The sequence below is a fragment of the Solenopsis invicta genome, chromosome 5 (assembly GCF_016802725.1).
Source record: "Solenopsis invicta isolate M01_SB chromosome 5, UNIL_Sinv_3.0, whole genome shotgun sequence".
In the NCBI taxonomy this organism is placed as follows: domain Eukaryota; kingdom Metazoa; phylum Arthropoda; class Insecta; order Hymenoptera; family Formicidae; genus Solenopsis; species Solenopsis invicta.
This window is the reverse complement of record NC_052668.1, coordinates 11,549,169-11,567,575: the sequence shown is the minus strand read 5'-3', so window position 1 is coordinate 11,567,575 and position 18,407 is coordinate 11,549,169. Positions and strand designations below refer to the sequence as shown.

General features: G+C 31.8%; 1 protein-coding gene and 1 long non-coding RNA gene across 2 annotated transcripts; both read right to left on the bottom strand.

Annotated features, from left to right (window-relative positions):
* Positions 1–389: 389 nt before the first annotated feature.
* On the bottom strand, positions 390–2,187 carry LOC105207548 (putative gustatory receptor 28b). Its single transcript, XM_039449774.1, has 3 exons — positions 835–2,187; positions 587–673; positions 390–510 (listed from the first exon to the last, which is right to left on the bottom strand). Exons 1-3 carry the CDS (start codon positions 1,810–1,812, stop codon positions 415–417), a joined length of 1,161 nt encoding a protein of 386 aa, XP_039305708.1. The 5' UTR covers positions 1,813–2,187; the 3' UTR covers positions 390–414.
* Positions 2,188–3,269: 1,082 nt separating this feature from the next.
* Positions 3,270–3,730, bottom strand: LOC120357914. Its single transcript, XR_005574919.1, has 2 exons — positions 3,594–3,730; positions 3,270–3,518 (listed from the first exon to the last, which is right to left on the bottom strand). It is a non-coding gene; the product is annotated as an uncharacterized LOC120357914 (long non-coding RNA).
* Between the last annotated feature and the right edge of the window lie 14,677 nt (positions 3,731–18,407).

Below are 18,407 nucleotides of genomic sequence, written 5' to 3'. Positions count from 1 at the left end.
ATAGTTTCGAAGATATTCGCTTGGAAAAAAGAAAACCGATTTTTTCAAAAAGGTGTTTTACTCTCTAGAACTGAATTTGAATACAAACAAAAAATATTTTTGTGTTACGGATAAACTTCTCTATGTGCACAAAAAAATTTCAAAACTTTTTGAACTTTTGGACTGCCAAACGTTTCTTGTAAGTGAATAATTTCATAAACAATCTAAGAATTCGTCACCTAATAACAGAGATAGAGGTAACTATAACGTCTACTGTAGTAATACATCCCGCTCCTCTATGTATACATCTACACAGTGAAAAAAAGTATGGAAATTAATTTTGGGAATATGTTTACTTACAATGATAAAAATAGAGATATTTAATATTTCATTTATTTTAATACCTTTTTTTTATTTGATCAGATATCTCACTAATTAGTTTACATCAGAGTTAATTGTAGGTTGCACTTCGCAAGATATGAACAGGAATTGTATCAAAATTACTAAGTGCTTGGTAATTCCGCCCACCATCTTACAAAACAAGAGCAGAAAATAAAGTTAAATGTATATACATTCATGAACTAAAAGCAAATGCTTGATCACTTACAGCAGTGAAGAGTGTTAGGTCTATATTAGTCCATTTTGCAGAAAACACATTTCTATGATGGACTAATTGCAGAGCAAATAGTTGCAGCTGTAACAGATAACAAAATTTATCAATGTAGAATTTAGAAAATAGTAATAAATCTGATAAAACAATATATTAAAAATTACATTGACATAGGAAGTTAGAAAAATATCTAGTATAATAAAATACGCAAATAACTAACTACAAGTTATAGTTTTTTAATTTACCTCGCGTTTTAATTCCTTATCGCTGATGCTGTTTAGCACGCTGTGGACGGCAGTGTTGATATCAATTGCTTGATTCTTGGCGGTTTCGCAAGCCCATACTAACAATCCCATTTTTAAAGCAAAAAATGTCATAATAAATATCCAAACCATATCATAAATTTGGCCGTTTACATTATTTTCTGCGTAAAGCATCCCAATTTTCCAACGCATTACGTAGAAGTACAATGCGAAAGTGATTGCGAGAAAAGTCCTACTTATGGTAACAAGAAGTGGCAAACTAAAAATCTTATTTAGCACTTGCACTGTGTCGCTGATCATCAAATGTTGCTTCTTTAGAACCTTGAGTTTCATGAGCACCAATGGATTTCTTTCATTATAATAGGTGCTCCCAAGGATATAAGTGTCATCATTCGTTACTAGTTTTACTAAATTTATTAGATTGTCATTGAGTTGCTTGAAACAAGCTTTTAATACGAAAACACAATTTATGAATATCATATCTATTTGGAACAAAAACAGGATGTTATATAGCACAAATGTCTTTGTTAAAATGTCGTCTGATAAGTTGTAGAAAATTATCGACGCTACCACGAATATATAGACCAGCCCAAAAATATCCTTGGAATGGATAAGTCTAGATAGATTTTGATATGATTCCGAGGACAGGCTTGAAGAGATTTCCATTATGGTTTGAATTAAACGCATTCGTGGTTTACTTAAAATAAATGTGACAACTACAGCGAAACCTCCGGAAATAAGCTGGAAGTTATCTTGAAATTTTTTGGTTACGGGTAAGTTTGTGTACACAATTTCTTTAGAAAAATTGAGTACGTACATAGCGATTAGTGTGAAAAAGCAAAAAACGCTGATAATGATGGTTGATAAAATATAGCATGGCTTGCAAATTTTGATGTTTAAAGCATTGATCCTATATGGAAACATCCCCAGAATACGACAAACGATGAAGCAAGGATACATCAACGATTCAAAATCTGTGGCTCGAAAAAGCTGCCATATATTTCTTTTCCTTGTACCCTTGGATCCTTTGATCCAACTTTGGTGATGAACTGAACACGTTTTCTGAAGTACACTAAAACAACAATAATTGTGCTTATAGATAAATAAATATTAATAATTTTATCAATATACTGTAGTGTTACTGTTTACAAAATATTCTTTTCCATATATGATTTGTGGTTTTTAGAGTAAATGCTTGAAATAGCTTAAACTTCCTGAACTATCTACTCATCGAGGGCTTAATTTAAAAACTGCTAAGAATTTTTTCATTGAATAGCAAAACAAGCTTCAGGTATATGTTATTCATAAAGCATGGCTTTCAGTTTTAAAACGTATATTAAAATAATTGTGTGTAATTGCTGTTTTGTATAATTCACTATCTTGCGCATCTGTATTATGTACAAATAAGAGAATAAACGTTATCAAGATACTTCGGAACCTACCATTAAATTCACATGTATAAGTAAAATGAAGTTATATATAATATACATTACGCTATTATAAAATGTAACCGGAGTGAAGGACTCAGTAATTATTGACCGTGAACGCAATGGAAAATAAAACAGAAAGTATAATCCAATTGATTTTGAAATATCGCTATATTTGCATCTGTCGATTCATACAATTCGAATGCTACGTTCGGATTCGGGTCGGTTGTACGGAATACTCCAACAGGATACAATAAATAAATACAACTTCCAATCTGTGGTATGCGTAGAGGAAGAAAAAGAGAAAGAGAAAGACGTAGCGAAAAAGTAAGAGAAAGAATACGTGAGTTGACACAGAAGATTCGTTGCAATACAGAGCAATCCTTATAGATCCGCTCCAATCACGACTACTGAGACCGCTCGCAATAATGTACTCGTCGTGAAGTGATTCTCGTAGCGACCGACTTACCGGTTCTCCATTTAGCACAAACTCGATATATATGGGTCACGAATACTGAATTTTCAGGACGGTACCTGTCACTTGTCCATGGGAGAAACGTCCATCGGTTCGCTGAGAATCTTGCTGTAAAGTCCATCTTGACGATCTAAATACCTTGTGGTCTGACTTGTGGGTTATTTCTCTCGAAACTCCTATTTCTTTTGCCTTTGACATCTTTACTTTTTTAGTCGGATACTTACTAGATCGTATAACGTCTAAAATGTCAATCACTCTTCTACTCACGACTCATCTTTCCCTTTTCAAAATTGTACTGTAACCATACCGCATTACACTATTATCGTTATTTTTCAGTACAAAAATCAGAAACAAAGAGGTAAATTTTTACTTTAAACAAAATGAGCAATTTTGTATCAGTATAAGTTATGTAATAATTTTTTTAACAATATATCTTGATAAAATATATGAGTTGTATATTTTGCGTACTCAAACGTACAAAGGTAATGCCAATAAAGACAACAGATGTTCGTGTGTAAAATACAATATCATTTTATTATTCAATAAAAGTTAACATTGTAAACGTTTCGGTTCTATGACTTGAACTATCTATTTGTTGCTATTAGGTTTATAACTTCTTTTTTCAGATTTATTATATTTTTATTTTATTTGATTAATTATCTCATTGATTAGCTTGCATCTGAATTAATTGTAGAATACCCATTACAAGATATAAACAGAAATTGTATCAAAATTACTAAGTGCGTGGCAATGCCGCCTATCATCTTAAAAACAAGATCAGAAAATATAGTTAAATGCACTTACATTTATAAACTAAAAGCAAATGTTCGATTACTTACAGCAGTGAGAAGTGTTAAGTTCATATCAAACCATTTTGTAGAGAACACATTTTTATGATGCACTATTTGCAAAGAAAATAATTGCAGCTGTAACAGATGAAAAAATTTATCAATTTAGATGTGAGAAAGTAGTAATTAATCTAATAAAACAATGTATTAAAAATTGCATTGACATGCATAGGACATAGAAATATATATATATATATATATATATATATATATATATATATATATATATATATATATATATTTATAACATAAAAATATATAAATGCATAAAAAAATGTACAAACTGTACGTTACAATTATTTAATTTACTTCGTGTTTTATTTGCTTATCGCTGGTGCTGTTTAGCACGCTGTGAACGGTAGTTTTTATATCTGCAGCTTGATTCTTGCCGGTTTCACAAACCCATACTAATAAACTCGTTTCTAAAGCAGAACGTATTATAGAGATTATCATAAAAATATCGTAAAACTGATCTTTTACGTTTTCTACTGTCTTGCCAATTTTCCAACGCATTATAATGAAGTACAACAAAAAAGTGTTTTCGGAAAAATTCCTAATTATGGTCATAAGAAGTTGCAAACTGAAAATCGTATTTAGCATTTGCACTGTCTTGCTGATCGCCAAATATTGCTTCTTCAAAGCCTTGAGTTTCACCAACGGATTTTTTTCATTATAATAGGTTCCTCTAAAATTATGTGGTTCATTCGTTATTGGTTTTACTAGATTCATCAAATTATCGTTGATTTGTTTGAAGCAAGCTTTTAATACAAAAACACAATTCATGTATAACATATCCATGTAAATCACCATCAGTATGCTGTAGAATGCGAATATCGTTGCTAAAATGTCTATTGGTACATAATATAAAATTATTGACATTTCCACTAATACACGAACTAGAATAAAAATGTCCTTGGTATGAATTAGTCTAGATAGATTTTGATATGACTCCGAGGGCAATCTTGAAGAAAGTTCCAGCATAGTTTGAATTAAACGCATTCGTGGTTTACTTAAGATGAACGTGGCAACTCCTGTGAGACCGACGGAAATGACGAGGCAATTATCTTTTATTTTCCTAGGTATAGGTAAAATTGTGTACGCAATATCTTCCGAAAAATTGTATAAATAGATACCGTATAGTGTAAAAACACAAAAGAAGAAGGTAATAATGCTCGCTAAAACATAGCATGGCTTGCAAATTTTGATGTTTAAGGCATTGATCTTATATGGAAACATCCCCAGAATACGACAAATGGTGAAGCATGGATACATCAACGATTCAAAATCCGTTGCTCGAAATAATTGCCATATATTTCCTTTCCTTTTGCCTTTAGATCCTTTGAACTTTGATAATAATTTAAACATATTTTCTGAGATATGATAAGAGAATAATAATTGTACTAATAGATGAATAAATATTAATTGCTCTGTCAATACGCTTTAGTATTATTATTTACAAGATATTCTCTTTTACACATATTTTATAGTTTTCACAGTGAATGCTTAAAACAGCATAAACTTCTCGCACTATCTAGTCCGGAAGAGTTTAATTTTAAAACTACTAACAATTTTTTTTACTAACAATTGGCTTTCTGTTTTGAAACTGTATAGTAATTGTATGTAATTAGTGTGTTGTACACTTCACTATCTTACGCATCTACAATAGGTGCAAAGCGAAAATGTTATCAAGATACTCGTCTCTTCCGTTATATTTATATATAAATAAATACAATTTATATGATAAATATATACGTCATGCTAATGTAAAGCCAAAGAAAGCAAATTTTTGTTTCAAATAAAATAAACGGTTTCTTGCTCAAATTCGTATTTGATGAATTTTGTGTAATACAATTGTTTAAAACAATTTATTAATTGGATTTTTTGTTTTAAATGTTTCTGTTACGTTATTTATAAAGTTTTCTTTCATAAGAAAATCTTATTTTCTGCGTAAAGCATCCCAAATTTCCAACGCATTACGTAAACGTACAATGCGAAAGTGATTGCGAGAAAAGTCCTACTTATGGTAACAAGAAGTGACAAACTAAAAATCTTATTTAGCACTTGCACTGTGTCACTAATCACCAAATGTTCTTTAGAACGTTGAGTTTTATGAGCACCAATAGATTTCTCTCATTATAATAGGTGCTTCCAAGGATATAAGTCTCATCATTCGTTACTAGTTCTACTAAATTCATTAAATTGTTATTGATTTGCTTCAGGTATATGTTAGTCATAATGCATGGCTTTCAGTTTCAAAACGTATATTAAAATAATTGTGTGTAATTGCTGTTCTGTATAATTTACTATCTAGCTCATCTATGTTATGTACAAAGAAAATAAACGTTATCAAGATACTTTGTAACTTATCATTAAATTCACATGTATAAGTAAATATACAGTTATATACATGTATAATATATATTACGCTCTTATAAAATGTAACCAGAGTGAGGGACTCAGTAATTATTAACCATTAACTATGAAAATGGGGAATAAAACAGAAAGTATAATTCAATTAATTTTAAAATATTTCTATATTTATATCTGTCGATTTATACAATTCGAATGTTACGTTCGGATTCGGGTTGGTTGTACGGAATACTTGAACAGGTTATAATAAATAAATACAATGCAACTTCCAATCTGTGGTATGCGTAGACGAAAAGAACGAGAGAGAAAAAGAGAGACGTAGCGAAAAAGTAAAAGAAAAAATACATGAGTTGACACAGAAAATTTGTTAAAAGGATCTATGAGGATAACTCCGCAAGATGGAGCAATCCTCATAGATCCTTTCCAATCACGACAACTGAGATCGCTCGCAATAATGTATGTACTTGTCGTGGAGTGATTCCCGTAGCGATCGTCTTACCGGTTCTCCATTTAGTACAACGTCGTATATATCAGTCACGGATACTGAATTTTCAGGACGGTTCCTGACACAGCCACTCGTCTATCGGTTCGCTAGGAATCTTGCTGTAAAGTCCACTTTGACGATCTAAATATCTAGTGGTCTGACTTGTGGGTTATTTCTCTTGAAACTCCCATTTCTTTCGCCTTTGACATCTTTACTTTTTTAGTCCGATACTTACCAGATCGTATAACCTTTAAAATGTCAATCACTCTTCTATTCACAACTTATCTTTCCCTTTTCAAAATTGTACTGTAACTATACCGCATTACACTATTATCGTTATTATCCAGTACAAAAGTCAGGAGCAAAGAGGTAATTTTTATTTTAAACAAAATGAGCAATTTTGTATCAGTATAAGTTATCTAATAATTTCTTCAAAAATATATCTTGGTAATATATATGAGTTGTATAATTTGCGTAGTTAAACGTACAAAGGTAATGCCAATAAAGACACCAGACGTTTGTGTGTAAATTACAATACAATTTTATTATTCAATAAGGGTTAACATTGTAGACGTTTCGATCCTATGATTTAAACTATTTATTTATTGCTATTGGATTTATAACTTCTTCTTTCAGATTTATTATATTTTTATTTTATTTGATTAATTATCTCATTGATTAGCTTGCATCTGAATTAATTGTAGAATACCCATTACAAGATATAAACAGAAATTGTATCAAAATTACTAAGTGCGTGACAATGCCGCCTATCATCTTAAAAACAAGATCAGAAAATAAAGTTAAATGCATTTACATTTATGAACTAAAAACAAACGTTTGATCACTTACAGCAGTGAGAAGCGTTATGTCCATATTAAACCATTTTGTAAAGAACACATTCTTATGATGCACTATTTGCAAAGAAAATAATTGCAGCTGTAACAGATGAAAAAATTTATCAATTTGGAATTGAGAAAGTAGTAATTAATCTGATAAAACAATGTATTAAAAATTGCATGGACATACATTTGACATTAAAAAATGTACAAAATGTATGTTATAATAATTTAATTTACTTCGTGTTTTATTTGCTCATCGCTGGTGCTGTTTAGCACGCTATGAACAGTAGTTTTGATATCTGCAGCTTGATTCTTGCCGGTTTCGCAAACCCATATTACTAATCCCGTATCCAAAGCAAAACATATTATAGTGCTTATCATAAAAATATCATAAACCTGGTCGTTTACATTTTCTACTACCATGCCAATTTTCCAACGCATTACAATGAAGTACAACACGAAAATGTTTTCGGAAAAAATCCTAATTATGGTCATAAGGAGTTGTAAACTGAAAATCGTATTTAGCATTTGCACTGTCTTGCTGATTGCCAAATGTTGCTTCTTCAAAGCCTTGAGTTCCACTAATAGATTTCTCTCATTATAATAGGTTTCTCTAAGAATATGTGGCTCAGCATTCGTTACTGGTTCTGTTAGATTCATCAAATTATTGTTGATTTGCTTAAAACAAGCTTTTAATACGAAAACACAATTTATGTATAATGTATCCATGTGATTTAACATCAATAGACTGTAGAATAAGAATATTATTGATAAAATGTCTATTGGTACATGGTGTATAATTATTGACGCATACACGCATGTACGAACTAAATTGAAAATGTCCTTGGTATGAATTAGTTTAGATAGATTTTGATATAACTCCGAGGGCAATCTTGAAGAAAGTTCCAGTATAGTTTGAATTAAACGCATTCGTGGTTTACTTAAAATGAATGTGGCAACTGCTGTGAAACCGGCACAAATGACGAGGCAATTATTTTTTATTCTTCTGGGTATAGGCATGCTTGTGAACCAAATATCTTCCGAAAACGTATATAAATAAGCAGCGTATAGTATGCAAACACAATAGAAGAAGGTAATAATACTCGCTAAAACATAGCATGACTTGCAAATTTTGATGTTTAAATCATTGACCTTATATGGAAACAACCCCAGAATACGGCCAACAGTGAAGCAAGGATACATCAACGATTCAAAATCCGTGGCTCGAAATAGTCGCCATATATTTCCTTTCCTTTTGCCTTTGGATCCTTGGAACTTTGATAATAATTTAAACATATTTTTTAAAGGTATGATAAGAGAATAATAATTGTACTAACAGATAAATAAATATTAATTGCTCTGTTAATACGCTTTTGTATTATTGTTTACAAGATATTCTCTTTTACACATATTTTATAGTTTTCACAGTAAATGCTTAAAACAGCATAAAGTTCTCTCACTATCTAGTGTTCTGAAGAGTTTAATTTTAAAACTACTAACAATTTGCATAGTCATTAAAGTAACCATGACTTTCTGCTTCAAAACGTATAGTAAAATAATTGTATATAATTGCTGTGTTGTACAATTCACTATCTTACGCATCTACATTACGTGTAGAGCAAAAACATTATCAAAATATCTTTCATTATATTCATATAAAAATAAATACAATTTATATGATAAATATATACGTCATGCTAATGTAAAGCCAAAGGAAGCAAATTTTTTATTAAATGAAATATACAGTTTCTTGATCAATGTGTGTTTGATAAATTTTATGTAATACAATTATTTAAAACAATTTATTAATTGGATTTTCCATATTTAATGTTTCTATTGTGCTTTATAGGTTTTCTTTCATATCTGCTTAATTAATAACAATGCATCTTTTATACAATACAATGTCCAAATATGTTCAAAATCAGAATAAAACATTTTGTATATGTTAATAACTTTTTTATTACAGAGGTGATCAACCTCAAAGTGCTATCTAGTGTCCGAGAGTTCTAGAACCACGAAGCGCTGCATTCTTGTTTACATCTCAACCAATTACAACTAACGATATTAAATGTTTATTGCACTAAAAGACGCAATTAATTGTTGTAATGGTTTAATGTTAATGGATAATTGCTTCAATGTAGTTTTAAAAAGCATCAAAAAGATAAGTATTGAAAACACAGGAGTGCAGATAAAAAAAATAGAAAATATTCTAAAAAAGTAGACAGGGAATTATAATGCGTTATTTATAGCAAATAATCTCTAATCTCTTGTTGGAAATTAAAAATTACTTTTTTCTATTAAATTACTATTAAATTAACTGTTTAATTTAAATTTAATTAAACATTGCACTTTCTAGAAGTTTTTAGACATCGCAGCAGCCACGTTTCATATCAAATGTTAAATTCGCCTGAAATTAATTAAAGAATTTTTATTGTTTGTTTGTAGACCTCTTTCCGCCAACCCAATTTCTTAAAAACTATTTTTTCTATTGCAGTTAAAAAATTGTTTACGTCTGAATATTTTAATTGAGAAAGCGCGTTATTTAGTATCAATGCGTTTAATACTATATATATGTAATTTTAAGTTTTAACAAAATAAAACTGCTACCGAGAACTAGTCTGTATAGACCTAATCTCGAAACCACACGCGCGAGATGATTAAATTATCAATTTCGAATTAAATACAGTTCGTGCATAAATTGCGAGAAATAGATCGCATTCGCTAAACGTTGTTACGAAAAGAAGAACGAGAGCAAAGCGCACAATTATATTCTTTTCCGACGGAAACTAGTTTTCCCGATAAGGCAATTTTTTTCTTATTTGCTGCCTAGGTCACGGCAAAATAACGTTCGGAAGCGGAGGCAACCGGAAGCTACGTCAACGTTCGAGAGCTCGGTTGAGATAGACTCAACATCCGCCTTAGATATTCAATTTTTCGCGAATGTAGCATTCTATCGGCAAACAATATCAAAATTCAAGATAAAAATTTTATCAGAAATCATTAATCTTTTTGTTCTTCTCACATTGCGGAAATTCGATCGGGCTACGTGAGAATGAGAAAGAAAAGAAAAATGTTAGATACGCATTTTTATATTTGCGGTTGTGTGGTACATACCTTGTCTCAAAAGCGTATCAGATCAAAATGGATATATTCGTAATTCGAGATACAGATGGTTCAAATAATCACTTCTTCTTAAAGAATGGCTAAGACTGTTCAGCTGAGAGGCTATATAAATGATTATTTGTGCAACTTAGTTTGAGATTTTAAATATTGATTAAAATATACGCGTTATATAAAATTAATCAAAATAAAGTTTTTTTTTAAATCAAATTTGTACACAAGTATAAAAAGTTTTCAAAATAGGTAGTTTAAAAAATAATATAAGACGCGTAGGTGGAAAAAAATGGATTGCGATTGCTTTTAACACTCGCTAAAAAGGTCTGGAGTAAGGTACATTGAGTTAGTAAACGTAAGTAAAGAGAAAGTTAAACAAAATCTTAGTAGGAAAATTTACAATAGTTGTGCATTACACCAATATTTAAGATTAATATTTAATGCTTATCACAATTAAAAATGCCACAATTTATTAAACTGATTTAAGATTCAATTATTGAATCGTGTCACGTGATTTTAGCTGATTGCAAATTTCTTGATAGAAACACGACTATACGCAGCTATCAACTCCCAAGCAACACAGTTACGTTTAATAAATGTTTAATAAACGTTTAGCCGAAACGTTTTTGTGATGTATAAAAATACGTTTATTAACCGGTCGAAATGTCTCGTATAAAAACGGTATTTTACACTAGTAAAAAAAACTTAAATAAACGTTGTAAAGTAAACGTTGTTGTAGATATAACGCCTGTGGCCGCACTCTACTCACGAGAAGATCCCCCGCGACGTGGCCACCTAGCGGTGGCGCCAGCACTCACTTGTTAAATCCATTTCAATCCGAAATTACAGGATTTCATAAATTATAATTAAATCGAATTTTAATGCGATGTGACACGCTGAGACGCTGACAATTCTTGTGTGCCATTTTTAAATAAAGAGATATTTTGATGACAATATTATAAATCACAAAAAATTTATATGTAAACTCTCTGAAGATTATTAACTTTTAAATATAATGAAATATCTTATTTATATTATACTTTTTACGTCTCAATTATTATAATTATATAATTACATTTGAAAGAACACGTTTAAAAATTGTCTTATAAAACGTTTTTATAACGTTTATTAAATTGGTACAAAAAACGTCTCAAATTTTAAACGTTTATTTTTCAGTTTATACGTATAAAATTGATTTTCAACGTTTATTAAACGTATTCTTAAACTAACTGTGTTGCTTGGGCTAATGCAGTAAGTATGCAGTCCTATGCATTCGATTTATATAAGCGCTTTTTTCATTTATCTCTCTCTTCAATTATTTAATATATTATCTTTCTATACGCTATGTTAAAAATCGGCAACAGAATTTAATGAATGTAACGGAAACAAATACATTAAAATAGATTTAATGCAAATTTAATGTGGTCAAAAGTGCATTAATTTCATGCACAAAATTTTCACTTATTGATACATTAAATTTAATGTACATTAAAAATTTAATGTGTAACTTAAAAATACATTAAATTTCACGACATTTTTTAACAGTGTATATTAATAAAGTCAATATTTTTATAAAAGTGCGAAGCATTGAATGAGCAAAGTAGCTTAAACCAATTAATTTAAAAAATTGAGTATTTGCCCGCTAAGTATAGACGCATGGTATTATAACAATCACCAACATAAAAGAATGCAAAAACGATTTTCGTCTGAGAGCAACTGAAAAATGAACGCAGACGCGCGCGCGCGCGCGCGCGTTTCTGTTTGCGGGATTTCGAGTGATTGCAAACAGTTCCTTTCAAAAGCACCGCCGGACGGACTGCGAAACGCCGCGAAAGTAACGAATAGGAATGGTCTGGGTTTTCAGTACGTAGAACGTCGAGAAACCATTTACGCGGCAAGCAATATTTCGCGTAAACACGTGTTGCTCTCCTACTTTAAAAATACGTGTGGTCTTCTATCGAGCGGCCACAACCGATTAAAGTGTCCAATCTTTTCTCGAACGACTCTTTTTTTTTATGCTGCGTAGAAATTATTTTGCTTATCATATAGTTAATATCAATTCACTTACATGTATGCGTCAGTGTGCAGTAACAGCGGGAGCTTGCCATTTTCCATGTAAGTCACCTACACACAGTCATTGTTATGTACTTTGTTGTGTACATGTATAAACGAGTTTTGTACCGAAAGCCCGATATATAATCGGATGTTGAATAATGACGGAGCATGTCCGATCCACTCCTGGCTTGGAATGCGAAATATTGTATTTCGACTATTCCAATTTTATGGAACGTTACGCGCCAGGAAATTTAACGGAACGTACGATACGTCGTGGCTGCAAATAATTCGTTCGATCCAGCATCCAGAGCAATAGACGTCGTGATTTCACACGGTCTCTTCTCCCAGTGGAGTGTACACTCCGTATCCTCTATCAAATCCTCGCTTAGCCCGTTTTAGGGGAGGCTGCCTTCCGAGGGGAGTACTATTTCCCCTAGCGCGCTTCGCACCCCCGTTTCCGTCACACCTCCTTTTCTCTTTTCCCATCGTGCTTCCTATCCCCTTTCTTTGCAACCATTAATTAGCCGAAACTTCGGAACGAACTGTCAGAGCCCCGGATGCAACATTGCGCAATGTCGGACAGATCCCCAGGAGCTCAACGATAGTGTAGGATGAAAACGACACTGTCGCGCGTTTCGACAAAGCGATGAAAATGCCTGAAAGCATAGAGGAGAAATGGACCTGCTTGACTTCCATTTGCTATAAGTGACGAACAACGAGGCGAGAGAGCCGCGGGGGAAACGGGACATACGGACGGATGAATCGTTGGAAGCAACTCGCAATCAAGCAACTCGCAATCCGTGTAGCTTCTGTCAGCGGCTCCGCCACGTGTATATTGCATTGTCGTGTAACGTGATTTTTATATTCGCAGCAAGTTTTTTTTCGGAGGTTCGTGACACATACAAATGAGCCTGATGCTCAGATATTCAAGAAGCGGAGTAAATGGGTTCCCTTAATAAAAATGATCATTCTTAACACAATTTTAACTTTAGCGTGCTATACTTGTGTACGACTCTATGCGACATTGCTTTAACTGTTTATAATATCTGTGATTTGAAGATTTGGATTGAGATTTAAAAAAAAATTTAATTATAATTTCTAAGTAAGGATAATCCTGCAGAGGCATTTTTATGAAAGTGCACGAAAAATTCAAAAGGGATACCCTCTTTTTAGCTAACTCATAAGGCAAGGTTGCCGAAATCGCACCACTTTTGACATAAAAGCTTATAACTAAAAAATTATAAGGAATATTTTTAATTTTTTTACGTCATAATACAACACTTCTCCTTTCATATTTATTTCTTTTTTACAATTTTATGTATTGTCATAAATTTTTAAATAACGATTTTTAAGAATCCTTCAAATAGTGCGATTTAGGCAACCGGTCTCCTAATCGCACCAGGTTAAAATTACTCTTCCTGGGGTAAAACGACACTTTTTCTGCTTGATTCTTCCTTTTCGAGCAAAAAGAAGATGCGTTAGATAATTATAATTTTATTAATATTAAAAATTAATACCGTAAACTAAATATAATTTCTGTCAATGTCATCATTTCGATAACTTTTCAATAATATTGCAATAACATTGCTACATTACGGCAATATTGTTACGACAATAATATATGCTCTGTATAATTATTATATTTAATTTTATATACATATATAACCATTATCAAAGCGATAGTGCGTTTAGGAAACTAAAGCATTTTGTAAAACTTTATTTATTTAATTTACAAATAAAAACACATAATTATTTTAACTTTGTCAATCTAATTTTAATAATATTGTGATCATTTTAAATTATCAAAATTTAGATTATTTATTTTACTTTTTTTGTAATCAAGTTACGAAATGTGTCGAAAAATAACAGCAAAGTTACAATTTTATAAATATTAATAACAAAATTGTTCTTAACATGTTGAGTTTAATGAAGGATGATGGTAATGTTATGTAGTTTCCAAATAATTTCACAAAGGGTGTACAAGTACTGTGGTTGAATTTATACGCGAGGTGGTGCAATTTAGGAGCCGGCGCGATATTGGCAACCTTACTCTAAATTTTCGATATTCTGAATATCTCTTTATTTTTTATTAAATATACTGGGTTTCAGATAGTAAAAAATTTCTGAGTTTCAGATAGAATAAAAATAAGTGCCTAAAATTGTAGAAAGAAAAAAAATTATTTTAACATAGTGTATAAGGATTATTACGTTCATTGTAGTATTGCTTTCTCATCCTTTGCATACTAACGCACGCAAAAACTGTAAAATTTTTAAAACTCTCTTCGAGATTCGTGTTCCTTAATTACATATATAATAATAATATCTCTTTTTTACAACCCCTTATCTACCATTTTATATTATTTAAATAATAAAATTTTGTTTATTAACTATAAAATCATGATTTGTTGATTTCTTCAATATGTCAATTTTTGATCCTTCAAATAATTAAAGTTCTTGATTTATAGCATACTTTTTTTATTAGTTGAAACTAAAAAATTCCATCGGTTCTTTTGTTTCAAGTTTAAATTTAAAGATTGAATTTTTTTCAAGATACAAATTTTTTACGAATTTTTACAACACAATTTCTTTAAACACTTGTAATTACTTCAAAGTAAAATATTTTTTATTCAGGTCTTGTGTATCGTCTTTAACTTAATGTCAGATATCGATTTCACATATTTTTAACTAAAAATCAGAGATACAGTATGACAAAATTACAAGGTTCCACATATCCTGATGTAGCGGAAAAAGTAACCAAAAATAATAGTACAATCTAGGGTTAAACAACACTGCACATTAAAAAATTTAATTGGTTAATATACGTTAAATAAATTTTTAATCTTCCCTCAAATCTCTTCTCGAGGACACAGAAAAAAATAATAGTTCTCCAAAATCTTCAAGAAAAAAAATTAAAACAATCTTCCGTACTAATAATTCATATCATATCTTCATAAGTGAATACACGCAGGAATCGCGTTGGCAGTATTTTGTATTTGTCGATTGTGCATATACCATAATGCGCGAGGCGACATTCGAACGCGAAATATTGAAATGGTATTGTTGCCGCAACAATACTCTTCCGGGAGCGACACAACGGATGCTGATAACCACGACCATCTGCGAAGTTCGTATTTATTCATGGCCAACGAGCGTGAGGGAGATGTCGGAGTTACAAGATATTCGTGCTGGAGCATCTTATAACGGATTTTCTTCCCTACGCGTTCTATCGTCGAAAATTAGCTGTACTGAAGCTTAATCCGTTCTCTGTTATCATAATTAACATCGTATATTATGTAATAGAAACATCGCATAAAGTCTACAATGTTTCCAACGAGGTTGCAAGAAGAATGCAAGAGAAGTATTTTTACAAAATGTTCAACAAAATAGTTCTTAGTTTAACATTTTAATTAAACCGTCGATTGTGTTCTCTTATAATATTCTTTTGTCATATAGCTGCAAATAATTTTCTCATATATTTCCTAAACATTTCTGTACGAATAGATTGCATTTAGTAAATTTGATATGTATTATTTTTCGAAAATTCTTCTAATTATCAAACCTTATTTAAAGAAACATTGTTTTTTTTTATTTAAAAAATAACGATATTAATTATAATAAAATTTTGCTAAATAAAGTCTTGATAAATCAATTAAAAAATTCAAATTCAAAATAAAGCAATTGCTTTCATCGTCTCATTAATTTAAAAAAGTATTTCAAAAATTAAAACTGAAAATGTCTTTTTTACTGCAAAAACATTTCCTTGCAATTTCCTTGCTATAAAAAATAATTGTGTAAAATTACGTTTATTATAGTGAATAATTTTGAAACCCACTATAATAGTTGTAAATTTCTACGCGTTTGTAAGTTTACAAAGTACAAAAGTAAAATTAATTTCTTAATTTTTAATTAAACAAATTGCAGAAGTAGGTTACAGTGTATGGAAAATAATAGAAATGTAACAATACTTTTTGCAATTGTATTATTATACATTCAAATATCGTCTCTCTATCATACATTGTAAACAATGGAATGACTACTGTGCTTGCATATAGTGAGGCTAGGCGAAACAGAACTTTCGAGCACGCGTATTTCATTTCACAGTGATACATGGAATACAATATTACACGAAATATTGTATTATAAAATGTTACAAAAATTTGAATAATTACATAAAAAGTTTAAAATATCTTGTTTGTACATAATTTTCCATATAAAATAAAATACATTGACACAATAAATCTACATATTTTTTTGTGAAATTACAGAATTTTTGTAAAATTACGTGATTTTTATACTTACAAGTTTAACTTTACATCTATTATTTGTGTAAATTTACTGAATTTTTTTCCCTGTTTATTATTTAATTAAATTGATTCGAGGAATACCGTTTTATTTCCGCGCACTTTGAAAAAATCATTCAAAAGAACAAATATTTAATAAGTAAATAATTTTAACAATTTATTCATTAACGGGAATGTTTCAACATATCCTCTCGCTACGAAACGCTTTGCATTTCAGATGGAAACACCGCAACAGTTCTCGAAACGGTTTAGCCGCGCCATGTGACTTCTCAATGGCGCTGACGAGATGCAGACGCAGGGTGCTTTCTAAAGTTGCATACGAACTGTGATTAAATACAAACAAGAGACAGAGATACTCCGCGGAGTATCAACATGCACATGCACATGATATGTATAACGTCGCTCGAAGCGAAAGTCGCGAGGAATTATCTTCGAATATGCGCGACTCGAGGAGCGGCGTATTGGAATTCCTTGAATGCGACCGCCTGACCCAGTGACTTGAAAACTTGAAGAATCTAGACTAGAGAAGATGTAGATGAAGACGAAAATGTTGGAAGAGGCTGAAACTCGAGGCTACTATGAAGGACGTCGTAAAGGAGAAGAGAGAAGAAGCCTCGAAAGAATGAACCCTCGACGCTTTGGCTGACGTGGTTTTACGTGCCGGTATAATAGCTCTCGTGTCTTCGCCGACATAGTATCCAAGTGACCTGTCGGCCATCGTGCCGCAGCGAAACAATCGTTAAGTCTACTCAGCGAGTTTTGTCGCTTCAGTCGGATGTTCGTGTATTTGCCATTTACATGATTGTTTGCAGTTGCAGTGCATAGATACAAAACCGCCAATTAAATATTCCTCCATTTTAGATAAACAAAAAGAGAAAGAGAGAGATCTAATTCAAGAGACTTAATTTAGCGCTCTTAAGTGCATTCATTTAACATCTCGTAGGCGGAATCTTATCGCGCGAGAAACGCGTAACGTGTAACATAAAAAAGTTGGATGAAATAGCCATTGTAACGTGTGTACGCAACATCTCGACGTCTCGTTTCGCGCATCCTTTCCGACGATCAAGATAACTTTTTACAACTGGAGGTTCTGCATTAACTTGGATATTGAGTGCCTAATACTCGCTTATTTACAGGTCGTCGACGCGATACTCCCGGCGACGACGGGGGGCTTAAATCGCCGGATACCTCGAGCACTCTTGTTGCAGTACAGGCCTCATCAGCGAACACGAGACTCTGTTTGCACCGTAGAAATACGGTCTGTTGGAACGAATTACAATCGCTCGAGCGTCAAATATCCTCGGAACTGCGCCATTATTAGCGTCAACAGGTTTGATTTCGCGCAGCACGGAAGTAAATTCAAATCTGTGTATTTACATAGCGCTCGATCACCTTCCGCGTTTGCTCGTGAATGTTAATTACCACCGGCTGATCAGTGTGCTAATGGTCACTCCGTGCACGGCACGCACACTAAATACCCAATCGCGTCAATAAATTAACTGTCGTGTTGCTGCGATTGGATTTCCGTTATATATTTCATCCGGATAATCGAAATTACGCGTGCTTTGTACAAGGAAAAGAGAATTATTTATCTTGTTCGCTTAAACGCGTATTGTATATCCATATTTCCATATTTTATGAC

Bases quoted from the DNA above. Each gene is read 5' to 3' on its own strand.
- LOC105207548 (XM_039449774.1), bottom strand. From the start codon at position 1,812: ATGTATCCTTGCTTCATCGTTTGTCGTATTCTGGGGATGTTTCCATAT. The intron at 674-834 runs GTAAATTAAAAA...TATCTGTTACAG, and splicing joins ATAAGGAATTAAAACGCGAG to CTGCAACTATTTGCTCTGCA. The intron at 511-586 runs GTAAGTGATCAA...TTGTTTTGTAAG, and splicing joins ACCTAACACTCTTCACTGCT to ATGGTGGGCGGAATTACCAA.